The sequence below is a fragment of the Cannabis sativa genome, chromosome 3 (assembly GCF_029168945.1).
Source record: "Cannabis sativa cultivar Pink pepper isolate KNU-18-1 chromosome 3, ASM2916894v1, whole genome shotgun sequence".
Classification (NCBI taxonomy): Eukaryota; Viridiplantae; Streptophyta; class Magnoliopsida; order Rosales; family Cannabaceae; genus Cannabis; species Cannabis sativa.
The window spans coordinates 65492446-65518407 of record NC_083603.1 but is presented as its reverse complement, the minus strand read 5'-3'; the positions used below and the strand labels follow the sequence as shown (position 1 = coordinate 65518407).

General features: G+C 34.4%; 1 protein-coding gene across 1 annotated transcript in view; it reads left to right on the top strand.

Moving 5' to 3' along the window:
* Nucleotides 1–2644, top strand: part of LOC115710054 (DExH-box ATP-dependent RNA helicase DExH14) — a 35738-nt gene extending 33094 nt beyond the window's left edge. The window contains exons 46-49 of the mRNA XM_030638373.2: nucleotides 806–976; nucleotides 1625–1774; nucleotides 1857–1988; nucleotides 2335–2644. Coding sequence (XP_030494233.2) covers nucleotides 806–976; nucleotides 1625–1774; nucleotides 1857–1988; nucleotides 2335–2421 — 540 coding nt within the window. The 3' untranslated portion in view covers nucleotides 2422–2644. The remainder of the gene's footprint in view (nucleotides 1–805; nucleotides 977–1624; nucleotides 1775–1856; nucleotides 1989–2334) is intronic.
* The last annotated feature ends 23318 nt before the right edge of the window (nucleotides 2645–25962 follow it).

Below are 25962 nucleotides of genomic sequence, written 5' to 3'. Positions count from 1 at the left end.
CTACAAACATATGGATTGGTAGAAGTGAGTTTCTTTATATTGTGGGAAAACCTATCCATTTGTGTTTTTTTTCTGGTTTTTATCGTCTTATAGATTCAATTTCTTTACCAGATATCCTGGCTAGAGAATGTCAGAATATTTTTTTGTCTTGATTAGCTCTATTCTCTTGTTAAATAGAGCTAAGTCAATATTTTTTTGACCTCACTGGCAAACTGGGTGTGGTTAATATCTTTACTTGTCAGTATTGACCTAAGCTGTTTTTTTTTACTGTGTTGTTATGGTCTTATGGATTGGACTTCTTGGTCTCTTTGCTAGAATTTTGGACTATTTTATTTTCTTGGATTGGACTTCAGGGGGTGAATTTTTTTAACAAATCGAATTTGTAGAACGTGTAGAAGAAACAACTCAAATTATGATCCAAAAGGTAGTTCAAAATATCTAGTAAAAAATAAGCAGTTCAAAATGATTAATTAGTGAGAGAGTATGAGTTAATACTATACATAGTAAAGGTGTCAAACCAGGATTCTTTTTTCGGCATTAAAACAGAAAAAAGTGTTTGTTGATTTCAAAGCTAATTCTGTGAGAAGATTCAAATATAAAAAGAAGGATACAAATAAAAGAAGGAAAAAAAAGTAGGGTGTGCTAGAAAAATAGTCAACGTCAAAATTAGTTTGTATCTATTAGTGATGAACATCAAAAAAGTTTGCATTTATTAGTGATGATATTTATTGTTTTTTTTTTTTTTTATTAGCACATATTGTTGGGGCATTACTCTGCCTTGATACATATTATTTATTCCTGTCAGGGTTTATGGTTTGAGAAAAATTCTTCTTTATGGATGCTGCCATGTATGAATGTTGAACTTGCGGATTCCTTAAGCACAAGAGGAGTTTCCAGTTTGCCACAACTATTGAATTTCTCAAAGGCAACCTTGCAGACCATGATAGGAAATGTTCCTGCTTCAAAATTATTTCAGGTTTGGAGTCCTGTTTCTAATGAATATATGCATACATATTACCATACATCTGCACATTTGCATTCACTTGAAGTGCACATTTTCTTCCGTCTTCCAAGAGATAGTTTACATACTCCTTGCCTCCTGCACACTTTTTTCTTTTCCTTCTCATTCCCTTTTTATTACTTTGTTATTAACTCTAGTCATATACCTTTTTCCCTTTTAGTTTTTCATTTTTGGAAACTCATGGAGGTGGTCATAGATGATTATGTAACACATGTTCATATTTTAAAAGAGAAGATTCTGGGTCACTGTTTCAGACCTAGGAGAGAGCAAGCCTCTTCACTTTTGTTATTTTAGTTGGCTTAATTATGATATTTAATTAAAATGGTCGCATACTCGCATGGCTTAATTAGTTGGTCTCTCCTAGATGAAATCAATTGACCTTAGCAAGCTATAATGTTTGCCTTGAATATGTCATTTGTTCCACACCAGAAAAAAAAAAGAGAGAAGTAAAATAGGAAAAGAACTATGTTCAAGTCATTGGCTTAAACTAAAATTGTTAATACAACTAGTGGCAACTCATTTTGTTTAAGAGTCGGTTGCTTCCCGATTTGGGTCGGTGGTAATTATGACTGCAGAATATATTTTTATACTTTTCTTTTGTAGGATCTGCAATATTTCCCCAATCTCCAAGTAAAATTAAGAATTCAGCAGAGGAAAACTGGCAGTGCAAGCTCCCCATCTTTGAACATCAGATTGGAGAAGAGAAATTCCAGACGAAAGGGATCAAGAGCTTTTGCTCCTCGCTTTCCCAAGGTAAAAAAGATTTATCATGTTCTAAGTTCCTAACTATATTCAGAATAGAAACTAACCTTGATGTTTGAGGTATTGTTTGCAGGTAAAAGATGAAGCCTGGTGGTTAATTCTTGGTAACACCTCTAGCTCTGAGTTGCATGCTCTCAAGAGAGTGTCTTTCTCTGATCACTTGGTTACCCATATGGAGTTGCCATCAGATCCAACTGCTGTTCAGGTCAGCTGAGTCCCCTAATTATCATACACTGGTTTTTTGAGAATTAAGGGTAGAAAATGTCTGCTTCTCAGGCCCATGAACTCAGGTCATGAGTATAATCCAATAATTATTTTTCTTTTATTAGAATCAAATGTTCTATATTTTGCACTATAAAATATCCTTTTTCGATTGAACTATGTGACATAATTTTGATGAACAAAATCTATATATCCATTTGTATAAAATGCAAAAGGGAAAACGTAAATGTTTCCAAATGTACTCACTATGTCTAACTAACGTGGTTCCATTTCTGATATATAATACTTGAGTCACGGTGGTTGACTCGTTTATTGTTTTGTTATTTTAGGGAATGAAGCTGATTCTAGTTTCAGATTGTTACCTTGGTTACGAACAAGAGCACTCCCTTGCTGAACTTCAAACCGCCAGGAACTAAGTTGGTCACTTGCTATTATTTTGGATTCGAGATCTTTTTTATTTTATCTTTTAAATGGATTGCAGCTCTTTTTTCAGTCACCAAATCTATAGCTTACTTCATCATATATGTAGCAAATATATTTATTTTATATAAAGTGTGTCTATATAACAATAATTTCTTGGTTTATGAGAAATTCATGTGATTTTTTATTGATATTAAAAATAAAATGGTTTATGAGAAATTTATGGGTCACTTTTTATTTATATATAATAAAATAAATAAAATAAATAGCTTAATTTATTATCTCCTTAATTTTTTATTAAATTAATAAATATTAATCAATTAATTAATCTACTAATATTAAAATATCTACTAAATTTTTTAAAATTTAGCATTACTAATTAATAAAAACATCAGAATATCGTTCATTCCTATTTCATATATATACAAAATCTTTCTTAAAAAATTAAAATATATCTAACTCATTTAATATTATAAAAATTAATTAATTAAGTAAATAGTAGGATGCTTTGCTAATTATTAATTTATTTTAATTATACTCTTATTATATTTATATAATGGGGAGTTTTATTTGCACCCCATAAAATGATAAATACACCATATTATTAAAAAAATATAAACTTAAATAATTTTTAAAATTTACTCTAAATATTTTTTTTAAAATTTTTTCCTCACATTATTTTATGTTAATTTCAATAATTATTTTGATTTTATTTTCATAATTTTTTCTAACTCATGTATATATATTTTTTATTTTTTTTTAAGAAAATTTCATATAATTTTTTTGTTATAATATTTAAAATATAATTTATTTTTATTTGATAGGTATATTTTTTAAGAATATGAATTGGAAGAAAAAAAGTTAAAAAAACTTAGTACAATTGAAGATATAAATTTTATATAAAATAAAAATTATTAAAATGGAGTGTCTTTAGAAATTTTGGGGGTGTAAATAATATTTCCTTTTTATAATTTATTTTCAAAAGGATCGAGTAAGAGAATACGTGTAATATATATATATATATATATATATATATATATGGGTGACTATTCAATGGTTACATTTTTTTTTGACTTGTAATAGCAGGTTACTAATAGGTAGATTTTTTTTTTTTTTTTAAAATTAATTAATTATAATTAACTATTTTCTTAAAATAATTAATTAAATATTCAACAAGATCTCTTTTAGCAATTAATATTTATTTTTAAATCCTTACTTGAATTATTTTAATAATTAAGCCATTTAATTATAATATTTACAATAAAATTTATTTTTTTTACAAAAATTAAACTTCTTTTGACACAAATTAAAATGCTCTTCTTATAATAAATTTTCAAATAATTAATTATTTTTAAATGATATTTAGTTATTTTGTTACAATTATATGAACTAAGTATGAGACCTCAAGCTAATCAATCGATAACAAGTGCAACCATTTTTTTTCTAAAAAATCCAACTTATTTCATTTTCTACTTTTTAAATATTTAAATAAAAAATTAAATAATTAAGTGTAATAATTTAAAATTAAGATTACAAGTATAATAAAATTTAAATTATGAAATTATATGTGTATAATTTTAAATTATAAAAAGTTTTGCTATAAAATTTTAAATAATTTAAGTATAAAAAAATAAATTGCTAAAAGATCCTTATATAGTAATAAATTAATAATTATAATTAATTTAATTTTAAAATATAATTAATATTAATTAAAGTTTTATAAAGAAATAAATAATTAGGTTACTTTCAGGTTACAAGTTATTTATTATTTATTTTTATTTAATTTTCAAATTAATCACAACCATTTTATAGTAATCTAATGGCTTAAAAAAATGTAACCATGATGGTTACAATAAAAATGTAACCATTGAAACCTCATCCATATATATATATATTTATATAAATATATATAGATCGCATTTACATGCATGGTATAATAATTTATATATTCATATATCTATAAATCTATTTATTTATATAAAGGAGAAGTATGAGGCGGTGACGTGGTGTTAGTTAATCAATAAAATATCATATGTAAATATAGTATTGGCTAAACTAATAATTATTTTAGAAAAGTAATTTAAAAAATAAAAATTAATTAAAATAAATTCATATTATTCAAAAAAAGCATTATATACATATTAAATGAAATAAAATTAATTTTTCCATCTTCTTCCCGTCATATTATTTTTATAGATTAACAATAAAAAAAAATTTGTTAGGAGATTAACAATAAACTTTGATTCTCGATTCAAATGATATTTTTCAATTCTATTTTCATATATTTAAAATTCTAATTCCATAAACTTTCTACTAATATTTTTCAATTAATGAAACGAAAAGAAAAACTTTAATTTCTGTATGAAAAATCAAACTTTCAATCCTAATAATCAATAGAAACAACATCAAATTTCAAGTTCTCAAAATCTATAAAAATAAATAAATAAAAACAGATCTCATAAACACAAACTCAAATATTAAAAACACACACACAATAAAATTCGAACCCAGAACTTATAACACACACACCTGAATAAAAATTAAACCATAAATGAAGATTTATGTTAGTATTTTTTGAATTTCGGTATTTATCAGCAACAAATTTAATATTTTAAGTATTTATATCATAAATTTTTTAATAGTAAAGTTAAAATTTAATATAATTTTATTAAGTAATTATTATTAATTAAAATACACAATTTATTTTTTATATATAATTTAAAATATTTTATATATCCGCCGCGAAGCGCGGGATGTTTACTAGTATATATATATATAAATATATATTTATATCATCATAAGATCAATACGGAATGATTTTTCGTCAACTTCAGTACTGAAATTTTAAAATTTGTTTGTCTTTGATTTCATTGTAATGGCTAGATTTTTTATTTTTTTTTTATAATTTTACAAATCTTAATGATATCGTTTATTATTATTATTATTATTATTATTATTATTATTATTATTATTATTATTATTATTGCATTTTGGAAACTCAAAACCCTAAAAAGTGTAACCAATTTTCAAGGTGTTGATAAGACAACTCCAATCCAAATAGCCAATAAATATGAGTACGCGATCACTGACATCTCCTGGTGTCAGTGGTTGCCCATAAAGTGTTTTCCAATACTCTGCATCTTTAATATGTTTTTTTGAAGAGGGTAACATTTAGAAGGTTTTCAAAAGCTTAAGCACTCTGCAAGTGAAGAGAGATTTAATTTTATTTACTTTTGTTTTATTATTATTTGAATGTAAATGTGAAACAAAAAATATTTTGTAACCATCCTCCCAGATTGTAGGGGAGTAATGATTGAAACCTAGGCCTATATAAGGATATTATCTAGACCTAAGAAAGAGGACCATGACATAATTCCACTTTTATCATTCGCCTCTTGACCTAGTAAGATCCATATTTGAGAATGGCTGCAAACTTCTTTAGAGTTTTCCCAAAAACCTTAGCCATTACTCACTTGAACAGAGAGTATTTTTTGACAATCTTCATTGAACACTTACAGAGACCGACCAAAGAGATCTTCATTAAGAGATCTCGATGTTGTAATTACTTAAACACATTCTTGAAAACATAACTCTGGTATATTTGAGCACTGATATAATAAAACAAGTGGACTAGTCCACTACCGACAAATCAATGGGGGTTAATTACTATCAATTTTGCGTGTAATTTTCTTACAGTTATTAAATTAGTTTATTTCTGCCAACTATTAAAGTCTTAGTTTAATCTTCTCATTTACGATCTTCTTAGACCAGTTGACGAAAAAAGTAACAATTTAGTACTTTCATTGAGAGCATTAGACTGGTTGTCAGTAATCTAAAGATCACGGCTGAACTCACTATTCTGTCCAACAATGGTGAGTACCAGACGAGGAAGTTATGAAGGGGATGTTGAAACCCCACAAGGCGAAGTTAATCAACACCCTGTTGCAGAAGGTGTTGTGCGTCCCCAACCCTTTGGGGAGGAAATTTCATGTCGCCCTGGCGAGAGTCCAATGCCTGATGATGAGGGACAAGCCCAGGACACTGACAGTTCATCAACCTAATATAGGGGTGAGCGACGTACAATGACTGTGTTAGAGGTTATGCCCTAAAAAGCATGTAAATACATTTTGATTATTGAATAAACAGAACAATTTTATTATATTTCATGAGTAAATTATTTATTAATAATTTATATCTTAATATCGAAAGTTTCTTATTCATATATAAGGGTGTGACTTTATATTGTACGAAGAATTAAGATCATGAGCTATGAATAAATAGTTAGCAACACATTAAAATTATGGTATTTTAGTCAACGGTGGTTAGTACGGTTTACTGATGTCCCTTACTCGGTGCAATCAATCTTGATTCAGATAGCTGTAGATGGACATCTCGGTGAAGGTGCTGTATACAATAGAGATTATATATGACATGATAAATATGTAATTAAGTTGTTTTGATCAAACTAGGCGTTTACTATAAAGACCTAATTCATATCATAAAGATGAGAAATTAGTAGATCAACTTAAATCTTGAGAAATCATGAACTCATATTCATGTTATTAGGTTCTTTGATTCACTCATTAAAGTTTTTCAAGAAATGATTTTTACAATTTTTGTTTTGGAATCTAATAATATGGATGACTAGAAACTTAATTTCCAATATGAAATCTTGACTTTCCTAACAGATCGAGTAATGGTTTCCTTTAAGTTTTAATTCTGGTACTGAAAAGTTGCACGCAAATTTGTGATATGATTATAAATTAACTACTACTAGTGAATTAATGGTACTAAAGGATAAAGAAGTAATTAAAAGAGTAAAAATGTAATTTGACCAATTCTAATTATGAAGCAATACAAAGAGGGCAAACTACTAGTATTGATCATATCAATGGGCACTGTAAATAAACTCAGTAAATATAATTCTATAATAACTAAGAGTTTAACTTTATATTTACAATAGAGTAATAATAGAATTAATAAATATGATTATTTGATTGATGAGACAATTAATAATCTAATTTATTGGAGCTTAGCGTTATAGATCCATGGTTCCGAGTTGGCTCTATATCAAACTGTTAAGGGTATGGATATCACAAAATAAAAGAGAAAGGAGAATTTATTTTGCATGTGAAAAATAGTAATTATTAATTTTATTATAAATAAATAATATTAAATTTAATATTAAATAAATTGGTGAACTTTGTATAGACAAGAGAAGATGCAGCCATTTTGTTTGTTAGGACAAAGTGGTACGCCACAGGTGTCCCTTTAGGACAACATGTAGCACCACTTACACTGTGTCATAACAGTGTAGGCGCCTACCATAAAAGGTAGACCCCACTGGATTATAATTTGGATTATTTAATTTATTCAAAAGTCAAATATTTATTTAAATTTAAATTTAAATTTAAAAGTTGGTTAAAGATATTTAATATGGTTGTGATATTCTCTCAAAGTGGTTGAGAGATTCTCTCCAATCAGTTGATATATTCTCTCATTTAGTTATTGGATATTTAATTAAATGTTTAAATTTAAAATAATATATATAACATAATCAGTTAGGATATTTATTTAAATATAAATATATTAATTAATTAAAATTTAAATAATATATTTATTGGTTATAATTAATTATACTGATATAACCATAAATTTATATATACGATATATTTAGGAAAACTAATCGTATAATTTTATCTATTTTTACTGCTCTTGCTCATGAGTTGAGACAAAAATAAGAACATACCATTTTGTGAATCTTACTAGCCCACACTAATCATTGATTGGGTTGACTTGGAAGATCACAGTGTGAGTTTCATCATCATCATTTTCTACCTTGCTGCATAAGATGATCGAAATTAATACGAAAAGAAAGCAAGTAAACCTGATAGGCATCAAGAGGTATTTTTTCTATTACCATTGTTATAATCTGAATTAATATATGTATTATATGGAGGGTCCTTAAGGTCGGTACAATGATAATCACAAATGCTTTTGTTGCATAACTGATTTAATACTAAAAAACTAATAATTCGTATCCATAGCTGATTCGATATATGCATATATTAAATCTTGCAGGACTTTCTTGCATTTAACATATATGTGATATACATGTAAATGGATGATTTTGTTTATTTTTTTAATGTATGGTTATTGTTGACCTCAGATTTAGTCAGCCGATAGCGGAGTCGTATTTAATGCTGATGCTTGCCACATTTAAACAATAAGAACAATAAAGTAAATGAACACATGATTTTATAGAGGTTCAACCCCCTTAGTCAGCAGGTGAAGACCTACTCTCCTTTTAGTTATATTGATGCCGAGAGATAATACTACCCAGATCACTATAGTATGAGTATAGCAGTGGGCGTGTGAGAGAGAGATATTAGGGGTGAGAAAAAAATCCAATAAACTGACCAAACCGAATACACCGACCATCCGAACACCGAAAAAACTGACACCGAAAAAACCGAAAACCGAAAAAACAACCTTAACATGGTCAGTTTTAGTGTCAATGGCAAACTGACCGATTAAACTGAGAACTGACCGAACATATATATTATATATAATATACAATTTTATTAAACTAGTTTTACTTATATCTTTTTTATTTAAAGTCCCAATTATTTATTGTTTTATTTTATTATAGTTTGATGCATTTACATATTACATATACACATTCATAAAATAATACAAGTTTTTTAATATAACTCATTACCATATTAGTAGCACAAATAATTTGAACAAATTTAAAAAGTTTATTTTATATTATTTATTTAACTAAGAAAGTTTTATTCTTAAATTATATGATATTTGATATAATACTCTAATTTTTTTAGTTTTCAAATAATTATAAAAAATTTTAAAACTTATATTTTTTTTTAAAAAATGAAGTTCGGTTTGGTCGGTTTAAACTGACCAAACCGTGGATTAAAACGATCAGTTTTTTTACATTTGTATAATGGTTGGTCGGTTTTCGGATTATAACCATGAAAACTGAAAACCGAATTTTGGATTTTTTTTTGTGTAAAAAACCGACCAAACCAACCGTTGCTCACCCCTAAGAGATATGAGTTATCAAACTTAGAGCTAGGGTTTTAGTCACTTAGAACTTAGAGCTTTTGACTTGCACTTAGGGTTTTAGGGTTTTAGAAAGCCTTTATATACGAGAGCTTAAACCCTTCAAATCCTTTAGAAATATGTAAAATAAGCTATTATTTTACATATTAAATTAATAAAATACAAATGACTAAAATGCCCCTCAAAAATAAATATTTTCCCTCTATTTTTGTGGGTTGTCAAGGCCCGATCTGTAGTCTTGCTTGATGTCTACGTTTGAAGCTGTGCGCTAAAATCCTGCCAGGCCAAAAGCTGGCTAGTCATGCATCTGCAGGATGCATGCTTCCTGGCCATAAAATGTCTAAAACCTGGCCAGCCTATTACGGCCGGCTAGGGGTGGTCAACCAGCACCCTGGGGGTGGTTGGTTTGTCACTTAGTCATCCCGCTTGAGTATTCAGACTTCTTGTTGGTTGAAGTGTTGAGTAAATGACTTGGCCTTCTTGTTAGCGAGTTGTACTGCCACGTGACACTGATTTTGGCCACATAGACATGCCACGTCAGGTGGGCAAAATTTGGGATAACATTTTTCCCCAAAGTCCTTGTGTGGACGTTTATGCAGAAAGAGACTTTGCAGCTTAATTGGAACTGATGTAGCCTTTGTTGGAATATGTTTTACCAGATCTAGATTTACTACCATGTAAGTTATTTAACATCCTAAATATGAATCTCTAAAATAATTTAAATAAACACATATAAAGTTTCAGAAACCTTAGAGTGGGTGCAGCGGAATAATAATGGCTCCTTCCACTCAGAAATCTAACCTTTGTATCCTGTCTGAGTCCGAATCTCCTTCTCTTGAAACTGGATTCTTCACAGCCTTGCACACTATGATTGAGTACCACTTGATGTGTGTGGGCACTTACTCTATCACTATAGAGTATGAAAAAATGAAGAGAAAAGGAGAGAGGAGTGGTTCGAAAATAGAGAAGTGATGGCTCAGGAAAATTTGACTGAAGGCTTGAATTTCATCATCTTTTGATGTGTGGCATCACTATCTATTTATAGGCAACCACCTAGGTTTATGTTGGAATTATTAGGCATTAAAATATTGAAAAAATTAAATGGAAATTCCCTCTCAAGTGGCCGGCCATAGGATGGGGCCCCCACTTTGGAATTTTGTCATTTTTCAACAATTTTTTCTTATTTTCTCAAAAACGCCATTTTTCCAATTCAACCACTTAAATGTCAAAACTATTTATTTAATAATTACAATTAATTATCAAATAAAATGGCCATTAAATATATTTATTAATTAAACTTAATAAAGTCTCTTAATTAATAAATAAGCCCTAAAATCTCTTTTCTTCACAATTAAGCCCTTGCTTAGTGAAAATTCATAAACTAGACATAGTTTAATTTTAGAATTATAATTGATTAATTAAAATCAATTAACTAAGTCTTACAAGCAGTATAGTCTGAACTAGTATGGGGACAATGGGCTTATACAACCGTGCTTCCAATAAGCAGAACTAGAATTTACCAAGTAAATTTCCTAACTTATTAATTCCTTATTGCATCCACCATAGAACTTGGAATTGCACTCTCAGTCATATAGAACGCTCTATATGTTCCACGATATAGATATGTTATAAACATTTAACTATCGTTCTAATCCAAATAATTTAAGATCCTATATAGATGATTTACACCGAGTAGGGACAAATTTACCGTTTCACCCCTCAATGTATTTTATCCTTAAAACACTTAGCTTCCTATAAATGATATTTCAGTGAGCTAATATAGTCACTGAAACAAGAGCTCTTCCATTTATTTCAATTAAACCAAGCTCGAAGGAAATCATCGTTTCACTTCTATGTCCAGATAGAAGCTAAAGATTACATATCTATGTTTAGCGCTCCCACTCAATTGTACTATCATGTTCCCAAAATGTACGTATCACCGTGACCAAAAAGTAGGCTTAACTAACAAATCAAAGAACATGAATAGTTATCCTGAGATTGAACCTAAGCATGTCAGGATTAAGATCTTTTGATCTAAGATCAACCAGTGATATTGACTTAGAAAGATACAATGGTAAGATTATAATATCTTCACCAAGATCAATATCGGTCCCAGTCCAATGTATACTCCATACATCCGAAACTAGCATACTTTGCCAATGTTCTGGAAAGAACATAACACTTATCAAAGGTGTAAGTATACTTTATCGCTTATTAACACATCAGTGTAAATCCATTGCACTGATGAACCATGGACATTATCTTTTTGAAGCATATAATCACAATCACATTCCACTGTGTTGACATCATTATAATTGTGAATTACTATATGTTCTAGACTTAACAGATTTTGTGCACATTAAACCATAAACATGAAAACTACATGTAAACATAAATGACTTCTAATCTTTTATAGATAACAAATCAGATCAGATTGAAATGGGTTTTATTTAGGGCATAAAATCCCAACAAACTCCCACTTGCACTAACATAAAACACATAGTGCATTTCAATCAATCAATTGTGTTTGTAACACCGTAACTAGCATAGGCGTATTACGTGATTTTTAAACATACTGTGTAGCTCGTTGCTAATCAACGAGGTTTATGGAAAACGTGATTAATTAAAATTTTTACTTTTTAATTAAACTTGTAAAATATTTATACAAAATACTCGGGATCCCGATTACAAAACTATTTACAAAAGTTTACTGTCTATACAAAATACTTGTCGCCTAGCGACTAATTACAAAAATAGCCTCGCTGTCCCGATGATCTTACGCTCCAGGCCTAACCGCCCCGACATGTACAATCTTCATAGGCTCGTTCACGGTCTATCAGCCCTAGCCTTGCCTTTACCTACACATAAACATAGCACTGTGAGTCGACAGACTCAGTAAGAAAAGCATAATAATACTCATACATAAATCCCGGTCATGATCAGACGCCCATACCCCTGACCATAACCCTAACTGCCGTGTCCAACACGATACTGAGTCCCCCTAACTGCCATGTCCAACACGGTACTGAGTTCTGAACGTTCATAGGGACGGTACTATTGACAAGTAACAGCCTAATCGGTCGAACCGGTCATACTCCGGCTGCTGGTCATACTCCAGCATGTACCGACGTGTTACAGTATCAGCCTAATCGGTCGAACTGGTCATACTCCAGCTGCTGGTCATACTCCAGCCTGTACCGACGTGATACATCAAATAGTATGGAACCACCAACCTAAGTATCAGCCTAATCGGTCATACTGGTCATACTCCAGTTGCTAGTCATACTCTAGCCTATACCGATGTGATACAGTGTCAGCCTAATCGGTCGGGCCGGGTCATACTCCGCTTGGTCATACTCCTGTACCGACGTGACACAGTCGGATGGTTCGAAGCCAACATACATATCTAATGTAATCTAACAGGCTTCCTACATGCACGCTAAACATGTAATCTACATATGCATACTGTTATACTAATCTTACCTGGATTCCGAATTCAGGTGTGGTCAACTTTATTTGGAACTATCTGCGCGGCGGATTACAGGCTCCTAAACCATAAAAATCACAACACTATAAGTGATACGCTAAATCACTTCCCGGGGACTTAAACTAGGAACTAAAAGTTTCCCTATCGATAAAAAGCATGGCAATACCCCAAATAACATAAAAACGAGGAAAACTAGGGTTTTAGAAATTTCCCCAACCGGCAGACCGGTTGTCCAACCGGAATTCCAGTTCTGGGAATTTTCAAAACTCATCCGGAATTTCGAATGCACAACTGGAATTCCGGTTCCTCGCAGACAGAATTTCAAAAAATCATAACTCAACCAAATCAAATCCAAATTACACAAAACCTTCCAGACCTGTTCTAAACATCCTATAGAACAATTCTAAAGCATCAACACAGCCCAGAAAGCACAGAATCGAAAATCACCATGTGAGCTTTAAGCTTTGAGTTCAAACTCAAACTTGGCTAAAGCTCACTCACAAGCCTCAAAACTAGCTTAGAACTACATAATCAAGCATAAAAACACTGCAGAAAACAAACCCTAATTCATGCAATAACTACAGCCACCAAATCCTCAATTTTCACTTTGAAAACCATAGCTTTTTAACAAGAAAATTATCCAACTAAAGCAAGAACAACTAGCATGCATTTCAACCTAACTAAACATATTTAATTCAACATTTTAAACATAGAAACAACAACAACAACTAGCAGCAGCAACATCATCAAAAAAATATCCATGCATTACTCATTTTTTTCATCATTTTTCAAGAAGACAAAAGTAAAGAAGCTAGACAAGAATTACCTCAACTAGAAACACTCTAACTTGCTGAAAATCACTTGAAATTGAAAAGGAAAATCCACTTTTCTTGCTGCCTCAAATGGCCGAAAAAGAGAGGAAAAGAGAGAGAGCTTTTTGAGAAATTTGTGATTTTTTCTAAGTTTTGAAAAGAATGAAAAGAAAATGCCACATAACCCCTTTTACTTCAGCCCACAAAAGCGTTATTAAATATTTAATTTAACCAAATAAAGTCCACTAAAGGACAAAATATCATTGGGGCAAAAAGACCATTTTGCCCCTCCACACTAAAATAACATAAAGAGCACTAAAGGGGTATTATGGGAATTTCTAAATCCCTGACCATTCCCGACATTTCCAATGTCTAATAAACCGTCCCAATCTACTAACATACTAAGTTGCGATTTTACTGAGCCAAACACCGAGTTCCATGTTACCGGGCACCGGAAATGCAAACTTATGAAAACTACTAAATGACATAAAATGCATTTCAGAATTCACAATAACAGTATAAATAATTATTTAAATAGCTATAAATAATTTTCATAATTAAACATGATTAACTGCTAATTTCCAAATTAAACTAAGCGATCTTTACAACTATTCCCCCCTTAAAAGGATTTCGTCCCCGAAATCTAACCGGAATAACTCTGGATATTGAGCTCTCAAATCTGACTCTAGCTCCCAGGTGGCTTCCTCCACCTTGCTGTTTCTCGAGAGAACTTTGACCAATGCTATGGTCTTATTTCGAAGGACTTTATCCTTTCTATCCAGGATCTGCACTGACTGTTCTTCGAAAGACATATCTGGCTGCAGTTCTAGGCTCTCATAACTGAGTATATGAGAGGGATCTGAAACGTATTTTCTCAACATCGAGACATGGAATACGTTGCGAACTGCTGATAAAGCTGGAGGCAATGCTAACCGGTATGCCACTTGACCTATCTTCTCGAGAATCTCGAAAGGTCCTGTAAATCAAGGGCATAACTTGCCTCTTTTCCCGAAACGTTTGATCCCCCTCATTGGAGACACTCGTAAAAACACATGGTCCCCTACTTGGAACTCAACATCTTTGCGTTTCGGATCTGCGTAACTCTTCTATCTACTCTGTGAGGCAAGCAGTCTAGCTTTTATCTTCTCTATTGCCTCATTGGTCCGCTGCACTGACTCCGGACCTAAGTACTTCCTCTCCCCTGTCTCATCCCAGTGGATGGGAGACCTACACTTCCTACCGTATAACAGTTCATAGGGAGCCATCCCTATCGTACTCTGATAACTGTTGTTGTAAGAAAATTCTATCAACGGTAGATATTTATTCCAAGAGCCTTCAAAATCCATAACATAGGCTCGTAACATGTCCTCCAATATCTGAATTGTTCTTTCGGACTGACCATCTGTTTGAGGATGGAATGCTGTACTGAATTTTAGCTTTGTACCCATTGCTCGTTGCAAACTTTGCCAAAATTTGGAGGTGAACTTCGGATCCCTATCTGAAACTATAGACTTCGGTACCCCGTGAAGTCTTACAATCTCTCTGACATACAATTCTGCCAACTGATACACTGTAAATGTTCTTCTAACAGGCAGAAAATGAGCAGATTTCGTGAATCGATCCACCACTACCCAGATGGAATCAAACAAACCCGTGGTCCTAGGTAACCCGACCACGAAATCCATCGTGATGTCTTCCCACTTCCATTCAGGTAGGGTTAGAGGCTGCAACAACCCTGCTGGTCTCTAATGTTCAGCCTTAATCTGCTGACAAGTGAGGCATCTCGACACAAATTCTACCAAATTCTTCTTCATACCGCTCCACCAGAAGTACGTTTTAAGATCTTGGTACATCTTAGTGGTGCCGGGATGCAGAGAATACAGGGTAGAATGAGCCTCCTCAAAGATCTCATTCCTGAGTTCCACACTATTCGGAACATAAACCCTAGCTTTATACAGAAGCATCCCGTTGTCTGACACTGAAAAGTCCCTGGCTTGACCAGCCAAAACCTCCTCTCTGATTTTCACTAACTCTGGATCAGTCATCTGAGCGGTTTTGATTCTTTCCAACAGATCAGATTGCAGCGTCAAGTTGTGAAGCTGACCTACCACAAACTCGATGCTGGATCTAACCATGTCTTCAGCTAACTGAGGTGAGATTTAAACCATGCTAGCTATCTGCCCGGGACCCTTCCTACTCAGGGCATCAGCCACTACATTGGCCTTCCCAGGGTGATAGAGAATCTCACAGTCGTAATCTTTCACTAATTCTAACCAACGTCTCTGTCTCATGTTCAAAAGTAAAGAAATACTTGAGACTTTTATGGTCGGTATAAATCTCACACCTTTCTCCGTAAAGGTAATGCCGCCAAATCTTCAATGCAAAAACCACCGCGGCCAACTCTAGATCATGAGTCGGGTATCGCTGTTCATAATCCTTTAACTGACGGGAGGCATAAGCGATAACCCGATCGGCTTGCATCAACACACACCCCAGACCCTGTCTGGATGCATCGCAATAAACAACAAATTTCTCGTTGTCTGAAGGCAAAGCTAGCACTGGAGCGGTAATCAACCTCTGTTTCAGCTCCTGAAACTAGCTTCGCACTTGTCTGACCAGACAAACCGCTGATTCTTCTTTGTAAGTTCGGTTAAGGGCATTGAAATTTTAGAAAACCGTTCCACGACCCTACGATAATACCCAGCTAAACCCAAGAAGCTTCTAATCTCTGTCACTGTCTTCGGTCTCAGCCAATCCCTGACGAATTCTATCTTCCCGGGATCCACCTTGATCCCATATTTGCTGACGATGTGCCCTAAAAAGGACACCTGAGATAGCCAAAATTCGCATTTCTTGAACTTGGCATAAAGCTTGTGTTCCCGAAGTCGTTGCAGTACCATCTGAAGATGTAACCCATGCTCCTCTTCTGACTGAGAGTACACAAGGATGTCGTCGATAAACACAATCACATAGATATCGAGGAAACCCTTAATACTCTATTCATCAAATCCATAAACGATGCAGGAGCATTGGTTAGTCCAAACGACATAACCAGAAATTCATAATGTCCATACCTAGTACGGAAAGCCGTCTTCGAAATGTCCTCCTCTCGGATTTTCAACTGATGATAACTCGAGCGAAGGTCAATCTTGGAAAAGACCGTCTTCCCCTGAAGCTGATCGAACAAATCATCGATCCTAGGTAATGGATATTTATTCTTCACTGTCAGCTTGTTCTATTCTCTGTAATCGATGCACATCCTCATAGTTCCATCTTTCTTTGACAAATAAAACCGGGGCTCCCCAGGGTGACACACTAGGCTGGATAAACCCTATGCCAAGCAACCCTTGGAGCTGAATCTTTAATTCCTTAAGTTCAGCTGGAGCCATTCTATATGGAGCCTTGGAAACCAGTTCCACCCCTGGTGCCAAATCTATCACGAAGTCAATCTCCCGCTGAGGTGGTAACCCTGGAAGTTCTTCGGGAAAAACATCTAAAAATTCCCGAACCACCTTGATGTCCTCTGGCCGAATGGTATCTGGCCGAGTGGTGTCCACCACCACGGCCAGAAACCCTAAGCATCCACCATGCAATAATTCCCTAGCTGACATGGCCGAAATCACCGGGATCCGAGATCCCCGAACTGAACCAACAAACACAAAAGGTTCTTCACTTTCCGGTTGGAAGATCACCATCTTCCTTTTGCAATCAATACTCGCCGAATATTTAGATAGGAAATCCATTCCTAAAATAATATCGAACTCTACTAGGCTCATCTCTATCAAGTCAGCACTTAACTCCCTACCATCTATCCTGATCGGCATAGACCTAATCCACCTGTTGGAGATAACTAACTCTCCGCCAGGTAATAGGGTTCCAAACCCTGATTCATATCTATCATACGGTCTATCCAATTTACTAAAGCCTCTGGCTGCCACATAAGAATGTGTAGCCCCAGAATCAAACAGTACTGAGTAATACGAGATATTAACTGAAAGCTGACCTGTTACAACTGAGGGGCTGGCATCTGCATCAGCCTGAGTGATGGCGAACACCCTAGCTGGAGTGGGTATCGCCGGAGCCCTCGGTGCCTCTGAGCAGAGCTGGGGACAATCCCTCTTGAAGTGTCCGGGCATGCCATAGTGAAAGCATCCCTGACCTTTGCACTCACCCCGATGGTGCCTTTTACAGCTGGGGCACTCGGGATAGGAGAACCGAGTCTCTACACCACTAGTACGACTACCTCTATTCTAGTTCCCCCAGAACCTCTTGTTCTGACTTGAGCCTCCGGATGTAGTGGATGCTCTCCTCTTCTGGTCCATGGCCGAACCACTATTCCCCCTGTTAAATCCTGATGCAGGAGGGGTAGGAGCCCCGCCACTCGCCGGAGTACTAGCTGACTCCGACATACACCCAACTGCGCCCTCAGCTCGAAGTGCCTTCTCCACCATCTCAGCATAGGTGGTCTTGTCGTCAGTGGTGATCATCAAGTCATGCTTAATCTTCGCATTCAACCGGTCCAGGTATTTCTCTTTCTTCCTGAAGTCAGTTGGCACTATTCCCGAGGCTAACCTCGCCAACCAGTCGAACTGAGTAGTATACTCTGTCACGCTCATATTTTCCCGCTGGGTCAGGTGGGTGAACTCTTTCCTCTTGGCGCTTCTGACTGCCTCGTTATAATACTTGGTGTTGAAGAGTTCCTGGAACCTTTCCCAGGTCATGGTAGTGACGTCATGGATCTGAGACTCCATGTCCCACCAGACAAGAGCATCTTCCTGGAACTGGAAGGTGGCACACACCACTCTGTCGTTCCCGGTGACACCCATCAAAATTCAGAATTTTGGTGATCACCGTTAGCCACTGTACGACCTTCATCACATCTGGACCTCCCAGAAAGACCGGAGGTGCTTGCTTCCGGAACCGTTCATACAAAGGTTCCATTCTGTTGGCCGCCACAACTATTTCAGCCTGAGCAGCAGGGGCGGGTGCCCTTTGGAACTGCGGCACGAACCTTTGCGGGGAGCACCCTGCTTCCTCAATCTCTGAATCTCGAGGTCTTGCTCTTCAATTCTGGCTTGCATTTCAGCAAGCCTAACCTCCCAATTCTGGGCTCCCTGATCGGCTTGGGGAGCCTGGGCGGCCTGTGGCGGGTTCTCAACACCCCGACCACGAGCCCTGCCCCTGGGACCTCTACCTCGGCCCCTAGCTGGCGGGGGAAACTGAGCTCCCTGACCTTGATTGGACCCTACCGAATTGTCCTGGCTCCTGGTAGTCCGCCTGGCGTCCATCTAGTCGGAACCGCCTGCGAAACCAAGAGTTGGCATATCAGGTCGTATTCAAGGAGAGCTTACTAATGCCGCTTAATTTGGAAATTATAAACGAAACATGCGCCTATTCTACTATCAGGCTACTAACATGCTTCCTATCAGGCTTTTCTCATTCATAAAATAAATAAATAAACTACTAAAGCAATAAAAGCTTACTGAACCGTAGAACGAGCTAACTGCTGATGATGATTGTACATGTCGTGACGATCTTCGGAAGACAACCTGGCGGCTCTGATACCAAATTGTAACACCGTAACTAGCATAGGCGTATTACGTGATTTTTAAACATACTGTGCAGCTCGTTGCTAATCAACGAGGTTTATGGAAAACGTGATTAATTAAAATTTTTGCTTTTTAATTAAACTTGTAAAATATTTATACAAAATACTCGGGATCCCGATTACAAAACCATTTACAAAAGTTTACTGTCTATACAAAATACTTGTCGCCTAGCGACTAATTACAAAAATAGCCTCGCTGTCCCGATGATCGTACGCTCTAGGCCTAACCGCCCCGACATGTACAATCTTCATAGGGTCGTTCACGGTCCATCAACCCTAGCCTTGCCTTTACCTACACATAAACATAGCACTGTGAGTCGACAGACTCAGTAAGAAAAGCATAATAATACTCATACATAAATCCCGGTCATGATCAGACGCCCATACCCCTGACCATAACCCTAACTGCCGTGTCCAACACGATACTGAGTCCCCCTAACTGCCATGTCCAACACGGTGCGAGTTCTGAACGTTCATAGGGACGGTACTATTGACAAGTAACAGCCTAATCGGTCGAACCGGTCATACTCCGGCTGCTGGTCATACTCCAGCCTGTACCGACGTGTTACAGTATCAGCCTAATCGGTCGAACTGGTCATACTCCAACTGCTGGTCATACTCCAGCCTGTATCGACGTGATACGTCAAATAGTACGGAACCACCAACCTAAGTATCAGCCTAATCGGTCATACTGGTCATACTCCAGCTGCTAGTCATACTCTAGCCTATACCGATGTGATACAGTGTCAGCCTAATCGGTCGAACTGGTCATACTCCAGCTGCTGGTCATACTCCAGCCTGTACCGACGTGACACAGTCGGATGGTTCGAAGTCAACATACATATCTAATGTAATCTAACAGGCTTCCTACATGCACGCTAAACATGTAATCTACATATGCATACTGTTATACTAATCTTACCTGGATTCCGAATTCAGGTGTCTTGGGTCCAACTTTTTGGAACTATCTGCGCGGCGGATTACAGGCTCCTAAACCATAAAAATCACAACACTATAAGTGATACGCTAAATCACTTCCCGGGGACTTAAACTAGGAACTAAAAGTTTCGCTATCGATAAAAAGCATGGCAATATCCCAAATAACATAAAAACGAGGAAAACTAGGGTTTCTGAAATTTCCCCAACCGGCAGACCGGTTGTCCAACCGGAATTCCGGTTCTGGGAATTTTCAAAACCCATGCGGAATTCCGGATGCACAACCGGAATTCTGGTTCCTCGCAGACAGAATTTCAAAAAATCATAACTCAACCAAATCAAATCCAAATTACACAAAACCTTCCAGACCTATTCTAAACATCCTATAGAACAATTCTAAAGCATCAACACAGCCCAGAAAACACAGAATCGAAAATCACCATGTGAGCTCCAAGCTTTGAGTTCAAACTCAAACTTGGCTAAAGCTCACTCACAAGCCTCAAAACTAGCTTAGAACTACATAATCAAGCATAAAAACACTGCAAAAAACAAACCCTAATTCATGCAATAACTATAGCCACCAAATCCTCAATTTTTACTTTGAAAACCATAGCTTTTTAACAAGAAAATTATCCAACTAAAGCAAGAACAACTAGCATGCATTTCAACCTAACTAAACATATTTAATTCAACATTTTAAACATAGAAACAACAACAACAACTAGCAGCAGCAACATCATCAAAAAAACATCCATGCATTACTCATTTTTTTCATCATTTTTTAAGAAGACAAAAGTAAAGAAGCTAGACAAGAATTACCTCAACTAGAAACACTCTAACTTGCTGAAAATCACTTGAAATTGAAAAGGAAAATCCACTTTTCTTGCTGCGTCAAATGGCCGAAAAAGAGAGAGGAAAAGAGAGAGAGCTTTTTGAGAAATTTGTGATTTTTTCTAAGTTTTGAAAAGAATGAAAAGAAAATGCCACATAACCCCTTTTACTTCAGCCCACAAAAGCATTATTAAATATTTAATTTAACCAAATAAAGTCCACTAAAGGACAAAATATCATTGGGGCAAAAAGACCATTTTGCCCCTCCACACTAAAATAACATAAAGAGCACTAAAGGGGTATTATGGGAATTTCTAAATCCCCGGCCATTCCCGACATTCCCAATGTCTAATAAACCGTCCCAATATACTAACATACTAAGTTGTGATTTTACTGAGCCAAACACCGAGTTCCATGTTACCAGGCACCGGAAATGCAAACTTATGAAAACTACTAAATGACATAAAATGCATTTCAGAATTCACAATAACAGTATAAATAATTATTTAAATAGCTATAAATAATTTTCACAATTAAACATGATTTACTGCTAATTTCCAAATTAAACTAAGCGGTCTTCACAGTGTTGATATCCAGATCAAGTGTAGTATATTTGACTAAAACCAAATTACAGGAACTGTAAGTCTGTGATAAGTAACTGCTTTCTCCACTACTACTTCCTTTGGGTTCATAAAACATTATGCAACATCATATTCTATATGCATTGCTCATCTAGGGATACTGAATTTGTTACTGCTTATTAAGTGTATCTGAATAAATAGAAGACATATCTCTAATTCTATCCAAAATGGAATAGAGATAACACAGTGTAGAATTTTCTTCAGTTGAATAACTTTCCAGTGTTTTTTTTTTCGAAACAACAAAGTTATTTATCTTCACTGATGGACCTTAAATTATCATAGATGGGTTTTTACATCCTTCTACAATAATTTCTCCACCCCAGAGTAACCACCATCTCGAATAGGTTATGAGTTGGTGTAGATGTAAGGACTCTAATATACACCCCTATTATCTAACATATAGGTCACTTTCAGAAATCTTTCTTGACTGTCTCCTAATGTTCCTTGTTTGATTACATCTTAGATGGCTCCCACTCAACAGTAGGAGTCTGGTTAAATTTATACATGGAAGTACATTTAATCTCTTACTATTGGTTCTCAGGGACATCTTGTTGTGTCATATTATCTTAGTCTAAAACTGTAAGTTCATCAACATAGCAATCTAATATCAACATTAATGTACAATACTTGGTTAATATTAAGTAATCATTAGAGATACCATAAAATATTTCATGAGGACTAGGAATTTTTCCTAAGTAATTCGAATAGACTATGCAAAATTCTACTATCTTATTCTCAAAATTCTGATAAGTTATTTCTATCCATATGAATGGTTAGATTTACTTTCTCAGCTGTATTCTAAAGTTCCTATCACAAGTGTCATCCAAATAAAGATGGGCTAAGAATTTTAAAATTCTCCCACTCAAATAAGGTACTGTGATACTATGTCCAGGTACTTTATTAGTATCGATTTCTATTACAATAGCAATATATTAATTGGAATAGAAATACAGGATCAAGAATAAGTTCTAATAATTTGCTAATTTGTTCATTATATTACATCCATGTCTAATCAGAAAATGTGTGCCATAGAGATTCTGTGGTGTATTGAGTATAGTCTAGAGTTCAAAAATGAACTACATATGTCAATAACTTTATCCACCCCTAAGTGTTATAGAGATCATGTGGAGTTATTAATATAATTCAGAGTTCAATAGATATAAAAGATCGTTGAACTGCATATATTATTCTTAACTTCTTCCACCCCTATCAGGTCAAAGGATTTTTTTTATTAAACAAAATCTTAATAATTGTTTAAGAATTAACAATTATTCATAAACTTTGAAATAAAATTCAAAGTGTTTATGTGGTATTATCTCTTTGCAGAGATGAATATACCATATATTTTGTATCAATAATAAAACACAAACACATACATGCATTATAAACATATAAATATAATTGGAATTGGCATACACAAGATAAAGAAATATGAAGCTCAACTCAGAAACGTAATTCATTAATAAAAGAGAAAACTTTATTATAATATTCTAAAAAAAATGAATTGTCTGGAATAATAAGAAAATTAGGGAATAAAATCCCAAACCAATAGTTGAAATCAAATTGTTCATATATTAAAACAATTAATTTAAAAATTATTAAAAGAAGATTTTGAGCTTTATCATCAATCTTGGACAATCTCCACCCTTCTGTCCAACCATCCGACTCAACTCGCTAGGATAGCAATCCAAGTTTAAGCAGCTGGAGCTGAAATAAGAAGAAAAAAAAACATGGTTAGTAGGTCCAGAATTAATAACCAAAGGGGATAATAATTCTCTAAAACATATGAGTTTATAGCATAGAAAGAAATACCTTTTTTCTTTGCTAGAAACTTAGGGCATTAGGGTTTCCAGTGGCCCTTTTCATTGCAATAGAAGCATTTTCCTTTTGGCGTATCTCCGGGATTAGTAACCTTTTTCTTTTTAACTGTTTTCACAGCTTGAACAGGCTTCTTGCTAATCTTCCACTTCTTCTTGTTGTTGGGTTTTGAAGTAGAGGCAATGTTTACCTCAGCCTTAGCCGCACCATTAGCAGTCCCAGAATTAGGAGCTTTAGCTCCTCCTTTCTGTGGTCCTCCAATCAAATTTTCAAATGTCTGAAGGTTGTTGATTAACTCGTGAAAGTCAAGCTCCAACTTGTTCATGGCATAATTTGAAGTGAAGGTCAGAAAGGTGTTGGAAATATTTTACCAGGATCTAGATTTACTACCATGTATGTTTCATTAACATCCTAATATGAATTCTAAAAATGATGAAGTAAACACATATAAAGTTTAGGAAACCTTACATTGGGTGCAGCGGAATATAATGACTCCTTCCGTTCAGATCTCTAGCCCTTGATTCCTTTCTGTAGCAGAGCATCACCAAGATCTTAACCTGGATCTCTTTCTCTCCTTCCTTTGATGCTGATTTTCCTTCTTGTTGGTTGGATTCTTCACAATCTTCCACACTATGATTGAGATACCACTTGATGTGTGTGGGCACTACTCTTATCACTAGGGTATTTTGAAATTGGAAGATGAAAAGAGAGAGAGAGGAGTCGGCTATAGAGAGAAAGTAAGTGGCTCAATTTTCTGAAAAAGGAGTTTCCTGAATTACTGAAAAACTAACTTTTGGTGTGAGCCATCACTTTCTATTTATAGGCAACTACTAGGTTTAGGTTAGTAATTAATTGGCATTAAAATAATGAAAATAATAATTGGAAAAAGGCTATTCAAGTGGCCGGCCATGGTGTTAATGGGCCTCACTTAGAATTTTGCAGTTTTCACAATTGTCATTTCTATTTTCTCAAAAACGCCAATTTTCCAATTCTAACCATTTAAATGCCAAAACTAATTATTTAATAACTAAGATAGATTATTAAATAATATTATCATTTAACATAATTATTAATTAGACATATAGAGTCTCTTAATTAATAAATAAACCTAGAATCTCTTTTCTTTACAATTTCGCCCTTGCTTAGTGAAAATTCATAAACTAGACATAGTCTAACTTTAGAATTATAATTGATTAATCAAAATCAATTAACTTAGTCTTACAAGCAGTATGGTCTCAACTGGTATGGGGACCATAGGCCTATATAACCGAGATTCCAATAAGTCGAACCGAATTTGCCAAGTAAATTCCGTAACTTATTAATTCCTTATTGAATCCACACTTAGAACTTGGAATTGCACTCTCAGTCATACAGAACGCTCTATATGCTCCACGATATAGATACTCTATTAATTATCCATTGTTATAATCCTAATTTGATCAATGACCCTCTAATAGATGATCTACATTGAATAGGAACTAAATTACTGTTACACCTTCAATGTATTTTATCCTTAAAACACTTAGCTCCGTATAAATGATATTTCAGCAAAGTGAAATGAGATCTCAGCCATTTATCTCTGTTTAGCCAAGCTCGAAGGATATCATCGTTTCACTTCTAAATTCCTATAGAAGTTATAGACTCCATATTTATGATAGCGCTCCCACTCAATTATACTATCATGTTCCCAAAATGTACGTATCACCCTGACTGTCAAAAGTAGGCTTAACTAACAAATCAAAGAACATGTATAATACTCTTGAGATCGAACCTAACCATATCAGGATTAAGATCATTTGATCTAGGATCAACAGGTGATATTGAATTGAAAAGATATTACGGTAAATTTAATATATCTAATCAAAGTTCAATATCAGTCCCTTCCGATGTATACTCCATATATCCGATACTGGTAAACTTTGCCAATGCCCTGGAAAGGACATAACACTTATCCAAGGTGTAAGAATACTTATCGCTGATCATCATGCCAGTCTAAATCCAGTGAACTGACAAATCAGGGAATAAACTTTCGAACATATAATCAAGATTATATTCCACTGTGCTGATAACACTATAATCATTAACAAAATTCATATGTTCTGGACTTAAATAGAATTTATACATTATATATATAATCATGAAATAAATCATGTGAACCATGCAACATAAAATATTATTTCTGATCTTTATTAGTAAATCTGATTATGGGTTTTATTTAGGGCACAAAAGCAAACAAAAGGCTGGAGTCAAACTGTTTAAGATCAAACTCACTTGAGTAGTCTGATCTATAACCGCTCCATGATTCTCAGCTTCCTGGAAGT